Raw genomic sequence first — 17,539 nt, forward strand, 5'->3', positions numbered from 1 at the left:
TAGCTCCATAGACTCCCATTCATTTTGCACTCATGGGCGATCGCCCCCAGTGGAAATCTGGTGGAACTACAGCCAAAATTCGGTACAATAGGACTTAATAGGGAGCGGCCAGGCTCTCCGTAGACGGGCTCTGGGTCTACCTTGCTCTGATGTCATGCTGACGTATGTCAAAAATCTCTCGCGAACGCAAGGCGGACGTGTCGGATTCTGCAGTCGAGTGCAGTTGCTCTCCACCGACTGCGCTGATCAAAAGCACAATGGGAAACAACTTGCTTGATGACACAGCTTAATGCTCATTGGTTTAAACAACTGTGATGTATTGTTTGTTATGCTTTCGTTATGATGATTACGTATTCAAAGAGACTTAGAAAGTAGTGTTTTTGTCTGTGAAACTTATGAAAATGGGGGGTGATTTTTGAAAATCTAAATCTTTTTGGATTTGGATTTTTATGTTATTATAACCTAAAAATGCTATGTTAAAGTTTGAAACAGAAAATAATGGTTTTCATCTTGCCACTTTCTTGGTAAAGAAAACACATTTTTACTCAAATTAATCAAAATGGATTTATTGCGTTTTGGAACCAAACTCTTCATTTACATGTCTTAAAGTTAATACTAAAAGGTCGGTAGCGAGAAAAGTAAGCAATAACGTATGTTCTGTTGCTGGTTGAAAATCTTCACAACCGCACAATTTTTACTACAGGCTTCATGACTTTTATTTTGGAAAACACCGGGACCCTTATTTTGACTAGTCTTTAGGACTTTTATTTTGGAAAACACGAATGCGTGTCCCTTATTTTAAATCTCACATATGTTGTTGCTGGTTTTGCACGCTTAGCTACTGCACCGGGAAAATGTCTCGAGTTTACGTGGGAAAATTGAGCTATCGCGCCAGAGAGAAAGACGTTGAAAGGTTTTTTAAAGGCTATGGGAAGATACTGGAAGTGGACCTGAAAAATGGGTAAGTAATATTCTCTTTATACAAGCAAATTAAATGTGCAGCCGGAACAGCGATTGAGTCATTAAGAAGGATAAACTGTTTGTTCTTCTGATCCATGTGATTTAAAAGCGAGCTATATTATGAATTCATTAGCAGAATTACTAATTAATTACGCATTAGAATATATTTGGAAATATTTTCGGCTGTTAATCGGTCATTTTTAATATATTTTTTAGCTGTTTTAGCACAGCATGCTATTGCTAACCCCATTGTTTCCAGGGTGGCCTCGACTGAATTCTTCATTTTGTCTTTTTTTTTTGTTTTGTTTTTGTTTTTTGGTCCCATTCACTAAAAATGAACTGTAGTTGATATTTATTTTTTTATTATACAGGTACAGCAGGGTCTGATGTCCTCGTGAAAATGTTTATATTTTGGACAATTTTGGACATAACGTTATCTTTCAATTGACGTCAATTGAAACTCCTTCGTGTTGCATGATCATCAGTTTTGACAAAACGTGTGGAGTTTAAACGCACATTTTCTTTTTATCTTGCACAACGTCTCTCTTTTTTGACACTGCTTTTTGTATAACGTTAGGTGATATTTAATTTTGTGTATATGTAATACTTTGGCTTGTGTTGTTTTATTTAAATATATTACCGGTATTTATAAAACTAAAAAAAAATACAGTCCACGGATTTAACTAATGGCTAAATTGACTGTTAAAGACAAAAAAACAAACAAACAAAAAAGCTACGAACATTTTGATATGTCCCGCCTAAACTTCGTGTTTCAAGATGAAATAAGTTAATACAGCATAAAACTGCTCATCAAGCTATTTCATGACTTTAACCATTAAATTAGATCATATAGGGTAACAAAGAGTAACCAGGGGAATAGCTGAAAAAGCTAATTTGATGATTAGACCTTTTTTTTTTTTTGTAACATAACATGCATATTTTCCCTCAAAGCTCATAACTCTCATCTATCTCCTCAGATATGGCTTTGTAGAGTTTGATGACCCCCGTGATGCAGATGATGCTGTGTACGATTTGAACGGCAAAGATCTTTGTGGGAAGAGAGTGATAGTGGAGCACACCATAGGACAGCGCCGTGATGGAGGCAACAGATCTGGGAGAAGTAAGATATCCATTTATCCGCTCTTCTAGAATACTATATACTATTTCTGTTTCATATTAACTTATTTTTTTGGTAGATGTTGGATTGTGCAAACACTGATTTTTTTTCAGGCTTCTCAGCTGGAGAGTTTGGTGCTCAACATGCCCATTATGATTTTTAATCATTATACCAGAATTAGGTGTTTCCAGAATTTATGTTTCCATTGATGTCACCGCAGGTCTTCAGGTAAAGGAGATCGGCTCTGACATGGTTTCAACAGTTCCATCCACAACTCTGTTGAGTAAGACATTGATGGTTTAAAACAGTGAATCACTTGTCCTTAGGCATGTTAATGTCATCATTGATTTGTTTTTGTTTTTCGTCTTCATATTGACTCACTTCATCTAAAAACAGAATGGAACAGCGTGTTTGAGAGTGCCCAGTCTCTGTATGAGAAGCCTGAAAATAGTATGTTTGTTAATTTCTTTTGTAACATCAGATGCAGTTACTGTTTAACTTTGTAGGGAGCAAAATTGTTTGGATGGTAATCTTTACAATGTTATTGATGGGTGATTCTTCAGATGGGAGAATATTTCTGTCCTTGAAGCAATATAACAAATAGTTCACTTTTAAGAAAAGAAAAGAAAAGAAAAAAGGATTGCCTCAAGTAAGTTTCCCTAAATGAAGAATCACCCTGAACATTTTTAGTAATTCTAAATATTGTAATTTCTGCTTCACTATATGCAGATATCTATTGTTGCAATATAATTGAATGAGTTCTTTTCATTTTCTAAATGAAATAACTTTTTAATTCAAAATAATGTCAAAGCTAGAAATTTAACCCTCAATGTTTCATTAAAAGAGTCTGACTGCCTGCCCCTTTTGCTGGCCATGGTGTCCCCCTTTCCATGCGTGTGGCTCTTTGACCAAACTGGGCCCCTGGGCAGACCATTAAAGCGAGCCAATGTGAATGAGGACCGCTTTTCCCATTAAGCCGGGTGGTGAGGATACCATTGGGTTTAGGAGATGTGGGTTGAGCTCTTTTAGGTGCCTGTAATATGTTTTGGTTTTATTTATTTTCACATTTTCCTTTTCCCCTGTTAAATAATCTTTAAAATTTAAGTACAGCGTAAGTATGTTATTTGGTGGAATATTTTCAGTTCTTGAAGAATAAATCTATATTAAAGTGATAGTTCACCTAATAATGATTGTCATAATATACTCACCCGTATGTCATTCCAAACGTGTATGACTTTTTTTGTACAGAAAACCAGATATTTTGAAATATGAATCACTTTTCTTTTTTTTGGTCCAAACAGTTTGTCTAGTTTTGAAACCCTACTGATAAAAAAAAAAAAAAAAAAAAACATGATTCTTTATAGACATATTTCCAGCATGTCTTCTTTTGTGTTATACAGATGACATATGGGTGAATAAATGATAGATTCATTTTTGGGTGAAATGTCCCTTTAAGTTAGAGGGTAGAATTCAGTTTGTAATGTATTACACTAGTAGAAGTAAATCCAGTTGCTTAAACCATAAATAAAACTTTAATTTTTTATTTTTGTCGATGTTATAAGTTTAATCTTTTAGTGTTTCTGTGTGTGAAATCCACAAAGTCTTAAAGGCTTGTGTGGACACTCCATTGTCTTTTACCAATCCTGAACTGTATCCATCTTATTCTCGTCATTTTGAAGGTAATAATCGGTATGGGCGTGGAGGAGGGGACAGGTACGGCCCACCTACACGCACGGATTACAGGCTGATTGTGGAAAATCTGTCTAGTCGCTGCAGCTGGCAGGACCTGAAGGTACAAAAACACATTAGTTTTAGTTGTCTTTTGTTTGCTAAGGCGAACATCACTGTTACTATTACTTATGTTTAGGGATTTGAACAAACCCCTCACTCAAAAACATGAATGGCTCCATTTGTTGAGGAGAGGTGTGCTGTTAGTTTTTAGTGTGATCAGACTTAGATTTTCACCTGGCGGATGATAAAACAGATTAAAAAAAAATCCACAGACTTGCATTGAAAGAGTGACCTGAATCAAGAATATCGCAAATTCTAGAGACCAGAGTAATACAGAGATATGAAGATGGGCTTTTTTTTAAATGTATGTGTATATATATATATATATATATATATATGTGTATATATATATATATATATATATATATATATATATATATATATATATATATATATATATATATATATATATATATATATATATATATATATATATATATATATATATATTTCTAGCAACCACTCGGAGCACCCTAGCAACTACATAGCAAAATGCTAAATCAATTTAAACACCTTAGATTTTTTTTTTAGCAACCACCCAAAACACATTAGCTTTGTTGTGAGTTATTGCACAAGCAAGCACCACTCCCTTTTTCCAATTATTTTAAATCAAATATCTCTGCCACTAGCCAAGTTACATTTTGCTCCTACATATCAAACTATTATGTCTTTTAAAATCACCATGAAATCAAATTCACAATTTATGAAATATTGCAGGATTTATTAAAGTGATTTATCTGTGCACAATTAAATGAATGTGCTCTTCTAATCTTTGATCGAATATAATAACTTCCCCTCCCTCTTGCAAAGACATCTCTTGTTTGACGAGGCAGGACAACCTGTCACTCACAAGATCATAGCGATAGCAAACCACAACGTTCCAATCAGTATTAGATAGACAAAAATCGAGACGAGACAAAGTCACTCTCCAAAACTTTCACCCTCTCTGTTGGAATGAGCTGCCAACCTCCACCCGAACTGCTGAGAACATCACATCTTTCAAGCAGCAGCTGAAGACACACCTCTTCCGCGAGCACTTAACCCCCCACACTCTTAAACCAATGCACTTACAAAAATTCTCTAGCTGGTTTCCTAATATAGTTGTCTAATAAACCTGGCTGTTGGATTGTTGGATCTTTGATGAAAGCTTTGTTCCTCTTTTGTACGTGGATTTGGATAAATGCATTTGCTAAATGCATAAATATAATGGAAATGTAATAGGGAAGAAAAGACAATCACAACTTCAGTTTCATTCCAACTTTAGGCATTTTGGAAATTGTAATTTTGAAAGCCTGTTCTGTAAACGTGTTCAACGATTTTGTCTAGTCACTGTGTCATTGATTCATTTCAGGACTACATGCGTCAGGCTGGTGAGGTAACGTATGCAGACACTAATAAGGGCCGCAAGAACGAGGGGGTCATAGAGTTCAGGCAGTACTCAGACATGAAAAGAGCCCTGGAGAAACTTGATGGCACTGAGGTCAATGGAAGGAAAATTCGTCTCATCGAGGACCGACCTGGTGCCAGACGCAGACGCTCCTATTCTCGCAGTGCCTCCAGGTGCAAACACATTAATTTTAATAATTGAATTATATTGTAAATGTGGGAGATTATAACGGATAATTAAGCTAGATTTTGCATTTGCGTAAATGTCCAATGTTATTTGGTGTCAAAAAGGATTAGCTGCTTGTAATAAAAGCTACTTTAGAGGTTCACAGTGAACATATGTAAAGTTTATTGCTTCTTGCACACATCCTTCAGGTCTCGCTCCAGGAGCAGGAGGTCTCGCAGGAGCCGAAGCCACAGTCGAACCAGTAGCCGCTCAAGGTAGGCGAATGAAAGTGAATTGTCACAGTTTGGTGTTTGATGAGTCCATTAGAGGGCAGTAATTGCTATAATAAAAATAAATTCTGTGGCTTCAGTCTTGCTAATATATATTGATTTGATATATTTTTCTTACACATTTTTCTTGTTCCCCCATCTTTCCAGACCCTCAGGCTCACGATCACGCAGCAGGTCAACCAGCAAGAAGACGAAGGGCAGGAGCAGTAGGATGGAGGAGAGCAGTAATGGAGCTCGCAGGGGAGGTGAAAGTGCCAGGGATAATAGCTTGAGCTGCAGCCCCCAGAGCAAAAAGAGCAAACGGGAGAACAAGAGAGGTCGCTCTTATTCTCGATCCAGATCTCGGTCTAAATCTCGGTCTAAATCTCGGTCTAAATCTCGGTCTAAATCTCGGTCCAAATCTCGGTCCAAATCTCGGTCCAAATCGGGTAACAACAGGGATCTCTCCAGGGAGTCTGGGTCTAAATCTCAGGAGGCAACCAAGGGCAGTGATGAAGGCAGAGTGGCTGAAAGAGTGCACCGTTCTAGAGCTCATTCTCGATCTAGATCACAAACGCCACCAGATGCTGATCTGCGCAGGGAATCTAGATCCAGATCCAAATCTCGCTCACATTCACGCTCAAAATCGTATTCTCGATCTCGATCCCACTCAAGGTCTCGTTCCTAAGTCCACTTCAAAAAAAAAAAAAAAAAGGTTTCTCAATCAGTATTTTTCATCTTGTTTTCCAGTCTAACTAAAATCTTTAAAACAAGGATATATCTTAAATTAATGTTTTGTATTTTTTTTTAAATACCCCGCTGACACCTTTTTTTTTTTTTTTTTTTTTTTTTTTCCACTAAATTAAAACTAAATGTTTTATTTTTTTGCTTAATACAAGAGAAAATTATTTGTTGTTGGGGTTAGAAAATAAACTTAATTCATCTGAAAACAAGCCTGAATACGTTACATTTTTAAGAAAAACTATCTTGTTTTTAGATGTTATTTCTTGAAAATAAGATGACAAAAGACTGAAAATTATGTTTTGCAGTCGATGTCTAAATGTTGTTCTGCCCTTCATTTCTATTCTTTGAAGCAAACCACAATTTTCTTTTTTCTTTTTTTTTTTTTTCTTTCCCTTTTTGTCAAATAGATAAGATAGGTATTAGGGAAAATGCTTGCTTATTCACAGTTCAGTATTTTCTGGTATTGTTAACCTTATGCATTATGTTTAGTAGTGTTTTCATTTTAAAACTGCTTGCATATATTTTATTCATAAAAACTGAGTAAAATTGAGCCCACAGTAGATGTCCTAACCTTTGGATTGTATACTTTAGACATGTTCCATAAATGTTGTTAAGATGGGGCAGAGTTTATGGTCTTTTTACAACACATTTCTCCATGCAAAATAAAAAACTGCCTCTCAATACTTTGTGTCATTCAGTTAATTTACAAAGGTGATTTGTGGTGGGTTTTCCTAATATTGTTGGTCAAAAGTATAAAAAGTGTTTAAAGGAAATAGACACTCTGTCAATTCAAACCTATATGATGTTGAGGAACTTTACCATGCAATGAAAATGAAAAACCGTTCAAGTACCAGTATAAAAAAAGCTTAATTTTCCCTCTTTCTCTCTAATCTGTCTTTGTTGTGGATTCAAGTTTTGAATCCACAACAGATTGAGGAGGGAATGTGTAAGTGCGAATGAAAAATCAGAGCTGAATTTGTCCAGTGAGGAAAGAAAATTGGACCATACGGGTTTGAAATGATAGGACGAAGGTGAATAAATGAAGAGCATTTTCATTGCTGAGTGTTTGAATCCCATTATTAACTGCACTAAAAAAATGTTTTCATGATTTGTTACAACTTTTTTTTTTTTTTTTTTGTCAAATCAAATTAGATAGTTAATGTGGTTCAGATAACCTACTATTTTGAGTTTCTGTTGAATAAACCAATCTCCTCCTTTGTATTATCTCAATTGTTTTATTTCAATGAACTCAAATTGAAGGCAACCAGTTTACTTACGTTTTTAAAACAATTATTTTTTACAGTGTACATCATCTAACAGTTTTATCTTGAATATATCCTAATCTATAAAAGTCATTTGCGGACAATTATTTATCCGCCTCTCCATGTAAAAATAATTCCACAAGATGTCGCCAACATTCAGATAACAGAAAAAAAAAAAAACCATTTATCTGCTTTACTTTCATCTATGTGCCTGCTTTCAGGCATTTCGTCGTCTTTTCCCTCAATATTACATGATAAACCTATTTATAAACACATCCACCAACATATTTTGTGGCTTTACTTCTCAAAACCCTAAAGGGGGTAATGTAGCATGTTGAATGTGTATTATGTGCCATGGAAAGCGAACTGAAGTCCGGTCACTCACTCCATTGAGTCTCATAAAAAGACACGACGAAGGAGGCGCTCTCCTCAACACTTTACTGAAGGAAGTACACGAAATGTGGACATTGGAGAACGGACAGACGTTAACTACTGATGAAAGGGCGATATCTACCTTCTCTTTCTTTAGAAAGTCAGTTCTTTTAACCCTTTAGTGTCCTTTTCTGGAGAGGAAGAGCTGTCATGGGAAACGCGCGGCACTTCGCACGCGTCTGGATTATTGATGGAGAGCCGCGAAACTTCGCAGTGGATGAAAAACATCACGAACACGCGAGTCCGGAGCGGTAGAACGATGGAACGCGGACGCAATACACTGTAACAAAGGCAAGTAAACGCATTGTCTCTTGAGGCGCGTCTGATACTTTGTTACTTGTAACGTCAAAGCGCCAATGTCAATATCTTGACCTTATTAGAGGTCGATATATTTCAAATGTTAGGTCTATCTTAAGTTTGGACGCAAATCGAGAAATTGTGCCTTCAACACGGGCTGTTTATTTTCATGTCATATACAGAGATTTATTAGAATGCATGAATTTGAGATTGAGCCCACTAAGAAAAAAAGGTCATATTTTTAGCACAAACTAGACACTCTTTGAGAAGCTTCTTATGTGTAAAATGGCAATGAATTACAATGAGATAATGGATAATTTTTGGTGAATTTATTGAACATTTTCTATGTGGTGCATTATTTAACATGCACAAATAAATTGGCGAATGAGTCCTATAGTGAGATTTTTTTTTACAAATATTTGAATGAGGCTTACTGCAATGTCAGACATTTTCGTGAATTGTGAATACCACTTTCTACGTGATGTGATGTGAAAAGTGGTAAATACAGCAGAGGTGTCACAGTGAATCAATTTAGACTAGCCTTATGCATGCATCAATACTAATGATGCCAGTAATACTATTTAGTGTTCAGACATGAATGTAAACGACAGTCAAGTTCAACTACAAAGGGATGTCTTGGGTGCATAAATAATTGTATGTAGGCTACAAATAATCAAGCAATAATTTGAAACATTCAACACAATTTGGATTTAACGATTGATCTACATCTGCTGTTTATATTTTATACTCTTGTATAATTAATTTCACCCATTTGGGAACCAGAGTGAACAGCCATTAAAAGTAAAGCTGAAATTTGTAATGGAAAAAAGAGGTCTGGAATTCATCAGTCAAGTCTTTTCCCAGCAAACACATAACGTTGGCATAACGTACCCAACCTTCTAACAACGTTTTAACAACATGGTCAAAAGGTTGCTATACGTTGTGTGGTGAAGGTTGTTACAGCGTTGTCACAATGTTGACATTAAACCACCGTTCAGGGCCATTGGCCATTGCCATTAAGGTTGTGTCTACTCTAGTGTGTCTGGACCATGGTCTGGACAACCACTGGAAGACATGAACTCGTCACTGCCCCGAAGTGCGAAAATCAGCCTTTTAAATTTCAACCGCCCGTTGGGCACATTGTGTTGTCTCATTCTTCATCGAGCAAAGATAACATTACTTAAGTATTGCGTTGAATATACCTCAGCTAAATAAGATACGTAATTATTCAAACACAACCTACAACTTCATTTTCTAATGTGACTAATGTAGCCTCGCTCGCACTGTTTAGTTTTTCACTTGATTTGTCTGATATTTCTTTGCTCCTCTGGATTTGTTAATGATTCAGGTTTCCGACCTTTATCTGTCTGCCATTTGTTCATTAAATGTTCTGATCTTTGCTTTTTATGTTTTTTTTTTTTTTTATGTTATGCTTTTATTATACTTAAAAGAAATGTATATATTCGTGTATTTAGTTTTTTTTTTTTTTTTTTCACAAATGTATGACTTTTGGAAGTGCAGTTTGATTAGGCTAACGTTACCATGTGCAGTTTTAATAAAGTTGAGTTAACATTCTGTCATTTTCACTCTTCAAAGTGTTGCAGGTGTTGATTATAATTAGCCTAATTTACTTGTTTACTAATTTACTTATTTGATAGCCCCATTAATAAGGATAACAATATTTAAAAATTATATAATTATCTAACATCTGACTAATTAAAAATTAACCTCAAAACATAAAATGCTATATGGGGGATATCTATAGGCCTATCTACAAAAAAAAAAAAAAAAAAAAATGGTCTGAACGTCGTCTCTCAGTTGTTGAATGTCGCGCAACAACGTTGCTACAGCCCTGTTGCGTCTTACAATTGTACGTTGTTACAATGTTGCGAGCACGTAGTCAGCGACGTCGCCATAGTAGAAGTGCAACGTGCCACAGACGTTGCCACAACGTAAATGTGTTTGCTGGGTTGATTAATCAGTCCAAACATATGCTCCAAGATACATGGCACTATACATTGTTTCTCTATATGGATCTCATTTAACTTACAGAGTTGAACATTTTCATAGTTGTAAAAGGATGTTTAATTTGTATGATGCAGCATTGATTTCAAAAGACAGTTTTGACTAAAATTACATATTATTGTTATTATTGTTATTATTATTATTATTATACACAATTATGGCAACAGCCTCATTGTTTATATTGGCCATATTACTTTAAATACTGACATTTTGCTTTCAAGTTCTATCTGACAAAGTACTCTAGCAGAACATCCAGAGCATTTCCTGAGTTTAAACAAACCAAGCGAGTCGGCAGAATTGTAAATGACATTTTCAGAGTTGTTGAGAAACCTCTACCAACGCTCCGTTTGATATTTCAGAGTGAATTTGCCACATCAAATTTCTCATTTATGGACTTTGGAGATTCTTAAGTGGTTTCATTTATATTTGCCCTGGTCAATGTCTATACAATCAGCACAAGGCTTCCCCTTTGGGAGTCCAGCTGGGTAGTTTATCTGTCAGTGTAGAAATATGTTATGCCTCAAATCTAATGCAAAAGTTTACTAATTGTTTGAGGGATTGGGAATACTCTTGCTGCAATAAAACACAGCATCAGCCACTTTACTTGTAAGGATGGTTGTATTTAGAGCGTATACCATTTATTTAAATAGATTTAAAATAGATAGTTTATGATTTGTTTGTGGTGCCCCATTCAGAGGAATCAGAATCGTACACATCTCTGAAAATCTCTGCAATCTGCTGTGATTTATTATGTTTCTGAAATTTTAACTAAATTGTTGGGGAATTACAGTTAGACCCCATAACAAGACCAGTATGCTCAATGAAGACCAGGAGTCAAAGTTGAAGTTCAGTCAGTTGACAGAGAGTTTACTGAAGAAGACACATTTCTCCATACTTCCAAAGGCCGTGAAAATGAGGATCTGGCCTCAAGCTAACTTAGGATACAGAAACACTAGTACTAGTCATATGGATAATCAGTCATTTCTACCTGTTCAGATAAGTTAACAGTACAGATAATTCTAGCAGCATCCGAACATAGTATTCTATTATTTATGCAAATTAGGTCATTTAAAGACATTATCTTTGACACACTTTGTTCTATATACATAACAAACTCTGGTAAGGGTCACAGGTGAGTCATAGACTCCGGAAAGACTCTTCTAATCTAGGAGACTGTTGAACTCTACTGGAGACTATTGCTTTGGCATTGCCATATGCATTCCATAATAATAAACAACCTTTGCAACTCAATTAGATAAAACTATGATTTCCAATTCATTATAATACAAGAAAATCATTTGATCATCTACTGGCGAAGAAGAATTCCATTCCATTCTTTGTTTGTGCCATTTATCTTTGAATTTCTCATCAAATATGCACTGGTTCAGATAATGGGCAGCCTTTTGTCTTTTTAAGTGTTCTTCACAAATGTTATGCAATTACAATTAAAGTCCATGGTGTAAATTAACAAATTATTAATTTCTTTACACAGCCCATGAGTCAAGGGCTTGATTTGTATTTAACCTGGAACATTCCTGTAATTTATTACTATGTATTAAGTGTTTTTTGAAGTTTGTGAAGGAGAAATCACTGCACTTGTTTTCTTAAATTATTTAAAACAAGACAGCCCCTATGGATTAAATATTAATATAAGCCATTATAACTAAGTCTGAGTAGGACTGAGGACTGAGTAGAAAAAAATAACAGGAGCATTAGCATCAATGTTTCAATCACACAGTTTAAACAAGGGATTATAATAGTTGTACATATAGATGATCTGAGGCTGCGTTTAAACTTGGCATTAACATGCAACCTGTATACAGATGTTGTCCACATACACATACGCTCCTTTTAATCATGAAATTATTCTTTTCAACATACAAGATTAATGTTGGTAAACTTTGATTGATAGATTAAGTACTCTATTTGTGATCAATTGTTCTTTTGTTGAATAAATCCCACAAATTCTGTGCTGTGTGCTCTGTCATTGATAGAGGCTATAGTGAAATTTGTTTTACGCTAAAAGCCATTTGAAGCTTCTGCCTTTCAAACGCGCCACAGAAATAATTGAAATATTGTGTGGGAAATATGATTGGTTATCCAGATACAGAGGCCACGTAATGTGAACAAATGTAAACACGCCGTGTCCTTATTGGCTAATGATCTGATCTGTTTGATCAGATCATGGTGATTGCATGTTAATGCCAAGAGTAAAATTCTAATAGTCTAAAATTCTCTTGACTTGAATAAAGTACTGAATGCATGTCACCACTTGACCTCAACCTTGATATCCCCTTTCCTCCTCACCTTTACAGATTCCCATAAGGGATCATTACAGACCAGCTTATGCCATGAGGACTCAGAAGTCCTGCGGCCGGTCGTCAGGCACACCTTCCCGTCAACGCCTGCCACGTTTCAGTCTTCACTCCAGGAGAAAGAAGGAATGTGTAATCCAGGGAAAGCTGCGTATCCGTTCCATGCCAGGTGCCTTTCTGGTGCTTGGGGTGGTGGTTGTTGTTGTTGGCACTGCACTTGCCGTGGCGGGCTACTGGCCATACAGGGCTCATCGATCATCAGTGGACACAGAAGAGGAAGGATCCTCTGGAACCGCATCAGGATGGGGAATAGCGTCCAAAGGACTGCTTTCTGCAGCAAGTCTGGTTCATAGTGAAAGGATGAAACTTCTAGGACCTGTCATAATGGGAGTGGGACTTTTCATACTTATTTGTGCCAATACAGTACTCTATGAGAATCGGGACAGGGAAACTCAAATGCTTCTGGCTCAGATGCGGAGCGTCATTTGTTCTGTGTCTGCAGCCATGCCTTCGGCTGACCTCTTGCAGGTGAACTCTCTTGCCAGGCACTACCAATGGGTCAGCAGTTTGCCTGCAGCCCACCTGAACATCCTCTGCCTGAATGAAATGTCCAGTTCGGAGCCTCTACTCCAAGTGAAGAGCATGGATGAGGAGGACAGCATTCAGCAGCAAGACACAGTGCACACTGAGGTTCTTCATCATCAGGACTCTTCCTCTTCCCCCTCTATTCAGTCCTCCAACTCTTGCAACAACAGCAAAGAGATGTTTTGCCCAGAGGAACAGGGGGCCACCTCTGCACTGGATCTGCGGCAAGAAAGTCACTTTGGACTCAGCAACTGTATGACCACATCCTCTATGTCCACACTAGGTGGGGAGGACTGTGAGATCTTCTCCATCCCACCCAGACGCTCCTATAGCATGAGCCACAGGACTAAACCACATATACTACCCAGGGATCTGGTTCATCCAGAGTACAAGACTGTGTCTTCTATGGGTCACCATAGACTGCTTCCAGGACAATCCAGCTCAGAGGTGTGTGTGAACATGGTTGGAGTTGGCGTTACAACCCATCACCTTATACCTATGGAAGAGCAGAGGCACCGCAGCTGGCCTCGGCTAGACCTCGGAAGCGCCAGGAGGTATCTCAAGCTGGAGAACAAAGAGGACTCTGTGGACAAGTTACTGGACCAACTTGAGCAGCAATGCTTACAGATGAACAAAATCTATGGCTCAGGTCCCTTCCAATGAGCTGCAGTTTAATCATTACATTAATGGATTGGCAGTTCCCATGGTCATTAGGAGGAATATCACTGAGTGACATACACTTGGAATAACTCAAAGTGGCAGTTTCCAGTGGATATTATTTGCACAGTTTCTGGAATCCCTTGAGGCCAACTAATTTCTAAGATCTGGCCATTTATCTCACTTGACTAATTTTTGTAACTAGTTTGTTTGGAGATTTGCGGAGTATGGAAATGTCAATTAAAAGAACATTAACACCTGCAACATGGTCCCTGCTGCCCTTGACGTATGGGAATATAAATATACGTCCTGAAGGAAGCTAGGCATGGAGGTATTTTACAGTCATGAGAATGTGCTAAACAGTTTGTTATGTCAGATGATTGGATGGATCCCACGGCTTATGTGTAAAAGGCCAGTTGGTGGGATCAGTTTGTTACTGTTGCTAAAGTCCTATTTGTTTCTAGGACACAGTAAGCAGCATTTCTTAATCTATGAGGTAGAATAAACTAAGACCTCGGCAGTGACTAGATTCAAAGTAAACACATTTCTGACTTCCGAATTCAGGTCAGCCAAAAGCATTACTCTGGATTTGATAGAGATAAGAGCCAAAAATAGAGAACGCTGGTTCTTTGACCAAAAAATGGATTAATCCAAACAATGTGCATACTATTGAATTGTCTATTATAATTCATTTAAATGATTACAAGTTAAGGTAGAGCAACCTCAGTTGCAATGTCTGTAAATCTGTGTCCATGGTTTCCCAGAGTGTCTATTCTCCTTGTATCTCACCTTTCTTCCATCTTTGCCTGAAGCATTCATGATGAGGGTGCAGTGCCCTCTTGGCTTCATTAACCAAGGTGATCAGTGTTTTTGCATGCACTAATGCGGGTATATAATTGCTTTCCCTTTAAAGGGTGGAGCTTGACAGAGCTCCTCCTCTTTGCAGTGAGAATGTGTAACTTCACTCTGTTTACAAAAACAAGGCTGCCACCCTGTCTCTATTTTGTCTGTGTAGCCTGTTTTGGTACGTTGTGTTGTTTGCTGTGTGTTCTCAATGTAAACTGAGCAATATCCACAGACTGACCAATCAGTAATCAGATACTTTACACCACCTTTGAACTGAATTCTATGCCTGTGTTGCAAATAAAAGGCAAAACAAAACCACTTTGAATGTAAGTGTTTGTTTGCTGTCCACGATTTTTCAAGGTAGCATCAGGGGGTCAAGTTGTGGCTTGTTGTGCCCTTGCTGGTAGATGCAGGCCAAAAGCTTTTTTCTCCATCAATAGACATTCATATGCAAGATGAAAAAACTTTAGTGTTCAATGGTCATTCATATGCCATTTTCAGCATAGAGATTGTCTTACAGAAAGAAAAAAAGAAAAAGAACTGAGAGCACATGAAGGTGCCAGTATACAGATCGGAAAATCGTCCACTGACTATTTGTTAAATCTAACAAACAATAATGCCATTGTAATATTTGCTTACTGCATTGTGGTATTCTTTCTAATATCTATTTGCATACTGAGAGATTTTTTTTTTAAATCATTTTAATGATCTATAGTCAATAAAGGAGTAGGAGTAGGTGTGACGGGCAAAGCGGCTCTTGATGTTGTACTTAATTTACATTTAACTATTAACTTTAGTATTTTAAACTCTAAAGGACATTTATATTAATTTATAAATAAAGTAAAGACATTTTTTTCTTCTTTTTCTGACTACACCTGATTTTGGAATCCTACAACAGGAATCCCTGTTGTTTAAAGGTGCAGAGAGGCATAAGATTATTGTAATGAAGCAGAGCTCAGGGATGCGCTTTGTTATATGTGCAAGAATTATGGATGTTTAATGTTAAACTGCTGTAACCACTCAACCATACAACCTTAAAAGCAAGGCCTGTTTCAGTGATGATGGATGAAAGCATTGTAACTGTTTTCATAAGTGTGAATATGGTGCTTGTACTGATATCACTTAGACATTATATTTTTCTTCTACACAAGTTTAAGAAATGAATTCAGCTTGAACTACTTATTACAGACATTAAATCTTTATACTTTTCAACTAATTTAAGATTTAAGTTTTTCATTGTTCATCCCTTTCATTGTTACACATTGAAAATCTAGCAAACGGTAATGTCACTGTAGCATTTGCATACCAAATTATGATTGGTCTTTTTGTTGCTACATCATTTTACAGTCTTCACTGCATATATCTATCAACCTTTCTCTCCCTATTTATCCTACAGTGGATATAAAAAGTGTATACACCCTGTTATAACAGCTGGTATTTTTGATGTAAAAAATGAAATAAAGAGCTTATACACTTTAGTTAATTAACAAATATAACCTATGCAATACCTTTAAAAACCAGTGACACATTTCAGAGAGAAAAATAAATAAATAAATAAATAATAATTTGGAATAACTAACTGCATGAGTGTGCACGCTCCTGAACTAATACTTATTTGAAGCCCCCTTTTAATTTGATTTCAGCACTCATTCTTGATAGGAGTCTACCAGCATGGCACATCTTGACTTCAGGATATTTCCCCACTCTTCTTTGCAAAAATGTTCCAAATCTGCTTAATTGCGAGGACATCTCCTTGCACAGCTGTCTTCAGGTGTCCTTATAGATTTTCTATAGGATTCAGGTTTGGGCTATACCATTTTAAAACATTATTCTTTATTTGGTGAAGCCATTCTTTTGTTGATTTCACAAGTTCACACTTACATACAATTAAAGGGAGTAAAGTTTAATGCGTATTTGGCGTGCTTTCCGGGGGGAGGGCTCTGAGCTTGGAGTTTGGCCCGAACCCAAACTATGGAATGGCACTAAAAAAACAAAGTGACCCATTTCATAGGGGAAAAAAAACCTTTTATAATTGATTGTTCAGAATGAACTTATAATCAAGCAATGCTATTTTATGTGAAATAGTACACACCCGTCTTAATGATTAACACCTGACTCTGATTAACTCCAAAGAGCAAACCAGTCAGTGAGGCTGAGAAGAGGCCTACAACAGCATTAAAGGAATTGCAGCTCTGTCTGGCAGGTACTGGTTGCTCCCTACGTTTGACAACTTTCTCCAGTATTCACTATCTTTCTGGTCTATGGGGCAGGGTGGCAAAACGCAAGACTTTTCAGACAAAAACAAAACAAAACATCCAAGCTCGCCTAAATGACCACGATGTAACTTTTTGGACAAAATGATAAAAGGTATGTTTGGCACAAAAACGGCACAGCACAGCAAAAGAACACTATAACCACAGTGAGGCATGGTGGTGGCAGCATCTTGTTCTAAGGCTGCTTTTCTTTAGCTGGAATCATGAATAGCTGTACCTGTAGATTTTGCCACAGAACCTTATGGGGTCTGCTTGAAAGCTGAAAATGAATAGAATTTTCACCTTTCAGCATGAGAAGGATCCAAAACACATCTAAATCAACAAAGATAAATTAAAAACATAATCTGTGAGGGGGACTTGAAGGGGGCCGTGCACATGAGATGCCCTCACAATTCAACAGATATGGAATGTTTT

General features: G+C 36.9%; 2 protein-coding genes across 3 annotated transcripts; both read left to right on the forward strand.

Moving 5' to 3' along the window:
- The first annotated feature begins 783 nt into the window (after window positions 1-783).
- On the forward strand, window positions 784-7,652 carry srsf4 (serine and arginine rich splicing factor 4). Of its 2 annotated transcripts, XM_079879204.1 has the most exons (7): window positions 784-961; window positions 1,938-2,080; window positions 2,922-3,060; window positions 3,757-3,869; window positions 5,220-5,428; window positions 5,630-5,695; window positions 5,858-7,652. In XM_079879204.1, exons 3-7 carry the CDS (start codon window positions 3,030-3,032, stop codon window positions 6,375-6,377), a joined length of 939 nt encoding a protein of 312 aa, XP_079735330.1. In that variant the 5' UTR covers window positions 784-961; window positions 1,938-2,080; window positions 2,922-3,029; the 3' UTR covers window positions 6,378-7,652. The 2 variants fall into 2 exon arrangements, with proteins under 2 accessions (XP_079735330.1, XP_079735329.1); XM_079879203.1 differs by lacking the exon at window positions 2,922-3,060 and having other exon boundaries at window positions 785-961.
- A 233-nt stretch (window positions 7,653-7,885) lies between these two features.
- Window positions 7,886-15,372, forward strand: tmem200b (transmembrane protein 200B). Its single transcript, XM_079879205.1, has 2 exons — window positions 7,886-8,418; window positions 12,765-15,372. The coding sequence occupies exon 2, from the start codon at window positions 12,801-12,803 to the stop codon at window positions 14,010-14,012; it is 1,212 nt and encodes a 403-aa protein (XP_079735331.1). The 5' UTR covers window positions 7,886-8,418; window positions 12,765-12,800; the 3' UTR covers window positions 14,013-15,372.
- The last annotated feature ends 2,167 nt before the right edge of the window (window positions 15,373-17,539 follow it).

Source organism: Squalius cephalus (assembly GCF_949319135.1).
Source record: "Squalius cephalus genome assembly, chromosome: 8".
Lineage (NCBI taxonomy): Eukaryota > Metazoa > Chordata > Actinopteri > Cypriniformes > Leuciscidae > Squalius > Squalius cephalus.